This window comes from Dendrobium catenatum, unplaced genomic scaffold, assembly GCF_001605985.2.
Source record: "Dendrobium catenatum unplaced genomic scaffold, ASM160598v2 fragScaff_scaffold_1446, whole genome shotgun sequence".
Lineage (NCBI taxonomy): Eukaryota > Viridiplantae > Streptophyta > Magnoliopsida > Asparagales > Orchidaceae > Dendrobium > Dendrobium catenatum.
Window position 1 is genome coordinate 2,509,177 of NW_021319908.1, and position 2,941 is coordinate 2,512,117.

Consider the following 2,941-nt stretch of genomic DNA (forward strand, 5'->3'; position numbering starts at 1 on the left):
ATATAATTTATGAAAGTCTCTCTAAGCTTCTAACAATTTAGGTTTTATTTGTGATGATTTTTTTATTGTTTTGTAAAGTAATGATTCAGGTTTCATTTGGGGCAGCTTTGTTACTGTTTTTTAAAGCATTTTTTTAGTGCAAAATTAAAATTTGTGCACTAAAAAATTGTTTTAAGAAGCAGTAAGAAAGCTGTCTCAAATGAAGCCTTAATATAAAAAAATTCTTAAAATAAAAATCTTTGCACTAAAAAGCAGCTTTTGAAAGCATTAAAAAAACTATCACAAATAAAAACTTAATAATATCTATGAATGAATAATTAATTTCGAACTTCAAAAGCTAAGTACCATCACCAATGATAGTAGGATACTCTAAACTTAATAATTATTTATTAGTGTCCCATTAAATTAAATTTATAAATTTTTTTGGATGTTCTAACAATTTAATCAAAGTCTAATGATTTTAGTATGGGTTTTGTTAGTTATTAGTATTTAAATCATGATTTTATTGAATTGAACTTGATAATAAAATCATTCTCACACTTAAATGTGGTCCCAATTAAAGTTGGAGATCTTAGTTGAGGGATTCCCCAAAGAAACTTCCACCAATATTAGTGAAAAGAAAAAGATTAGACATTTATTAGCTTAAAGTTTTTTTTTCCATAAATTAGTGAGGGATAGTTAGTTTTATTAATCTAAGCTTACATAAACAATTACAATTTATTTTTAAAATTGAGTTCAAATATTTATTTGATAGAAAGTGGATACAAATTTTTTTTTTTAAATAAACTTAATAAATATAAACAAATGTGATTTAATTATGATGATTTAAAAGTACACCTTAATTTTATGCTTTCCATATATTAATTATTCTATGCGGATGGCAATCGTCTGGAGATCAACCAGAATGCATCACATCATCTTTGTACTCGGTATCGCGGATCGGTACAGTTCGGTACCGCCGACATGAAACATTCTGATTGTTCTCCAGACAGATTATACGTCCGATCTCCGCACAGAATAATATCTCCATGTGGGCCACCCAGAGACCATTGATAGCTTCACGGTAGCCCCACCACTGTTCCGAATTCAACCCCGCCAACTAACTGTCCCCCACATATCTCTGATTTATAAGCATACGCCCAAAGAAAATTAAGTGCTGAAAGCAGACGTCCAGTTATCGTCCGTTAACTACCGCAAATGAGGTTATCTTAATATGATTTTGCTTAACTATTTTCTTCCGTAAGAACAGCCAAAGCGGCCGAAATCAGTATTTTTTAAAAAAAAATTCCTCAACAAAGTTCACATGTCTCCTTATACCCTTCACTATATAAGTCCTAACTAAACTGAATCTGCCATCAGAAGCTTAATTACTTCCTGACCATGGACTGGTACTCATGGCTCTTAAAATCTTCGAGGCTCGACCGGAATCTGGTCTACGAGTACTCTGTCCTTCTTTCCCAGAACGAGCTCGAGGAAGATGACATCGCCCACTTCGACCACGAGTTTCTCCTCAGCATGGGCATTGATGTCGCCAAGCATCGCCTCGAGATCCTCAAGCTTGCTAAGAGCCACCGCCGTTATCACCGCCCCGGCCGACCAGTCGCCGCTCTCCTGACAGTCATCCACGAAGCCTGCAACTGCTTAACAAGGTAACTATAACATTTCGACCGCATCTCTAAGCATAGGAGGAATCAGAGAGGGACTAAAGGTGACTAATTTCGCCTCATAGGTTTTTAAAAATTTTACATAATTGGTCATTATATATAATATGGAAATTTCATCTTTAAATTTTCGACCCTCCCTGTAAAATTTGGGGTAAATTATTTTGCTGTGATCCATGGCAGGTATGTTCATGATCTAGTCCACCATCCAAGAAAGGCAGTGGTGATTATGCCGGGGCCAGGAGGAGGGGGGCGACAGATGGTGAGCGGTGGGATCAGGAGGCTGGCTATGGCGAAGAAAGGAAGGTTGCGGATCACTGATGTAGTCTGCAATGGAGTTAAGGCAGTTCAGCTCGGTCGGAGCCCAGCTTCACAGAGCATGAGCCCTGTAGTCGGCAATGAAGTTAAGGCAGTTCAGCTCTGTCGGAGCCCAGCTTCACAGAGCTTGAGCCCTGTAGTCGGCAATGGAGTTAAGGCAGTTCAGCTCTGTCGGAGCCCAGCTTCACTGAGCTTGAGCCCTGTAGTCGGCAATGGAGTTAAGGCAGTTCAGCTCGGTCGGAGCCCGGCTTCACTGACCATGAGCCCAATGGCACTGCTTGCTTCAAGGGAAGAAGGCCATGATGATGGCTTTACTTGGATTGGGTACAACGATACAGACCAAATGAGGTGGGACTCCATGTTTCAGGATCTGAAGCCTACCTGACTGGATGAGCTCTCCTTTTGAAGATTTCAGAAGGTTCTTATCAGCTACAGAATCAAGATTTATTCGAAAGAACGAAGTTTTAACTAAATTTTGAATCAAAATTTTCATATAGTGATAATTAGTTTATGAGGAAAAAGAATTGGTACCATCAGCTCCACTGTTTCTACCACTAGCTCTGATCTGTTTTGGTGTCTCTGCTTTAGCTTTTTGGAATCCAGCTTTTGAGAGTGAGGTGTGAATGGCTAGATTTACTTGAAGGTGGAGTGTTTAGGCTTTTACTTTGCTTTTGTGGAAGAATGACTGTAAGAAATGCTAGTGGGAAATTATTATGCTAAAGGGGAGGTAATATTTTTTTTTTCTTCCATGGATTGATTAATTTGCTTGATGGTTAAGTCAGGTAGATGGAAGTACTGTGGCATTCCACAAGATAAAAGAAGAGGTGATGGCCTGTCTCAGTCACAAATTAAAGTTTTAAGAATATTATGCCAACTTTAGAGTATCTATTCTGCAGCCAAAACAAAAAAATTATAACTACCGGCATTGGAGACTTTGGCTAAGTTGGAAAGAGATTTGGTTT

General features: G+C 38.0%; 1 protein-coding gene across 1 annotated transcript; it reads left to right on the forward strand.

Moving 5' to 3' along the window:
* The first annotated feature begins 1,254 nt into the window (after window positions 1-1,254).
* Window positions 1,255-2,716, forward strand: LOC110108922. Its single transcript, XM_020839780.2, has 2 exons — window positions 1,255-1,649; window positions 1,845-2,716. The coding sequence occupies exons 1-2, from the start codon at window positions 1,381-1,383 to the stop codon at window positions 2,362-2,364; spliced, it is 789 nt and encodes a 262-aa protein (XP_020695439.1). The 5' UTR covers window positions 1,255-1,380; the 3' UTR covers window positions 2,365-2,716.
* Window positions 2,717-2,941: the final 225 nt, after the last annotated feature.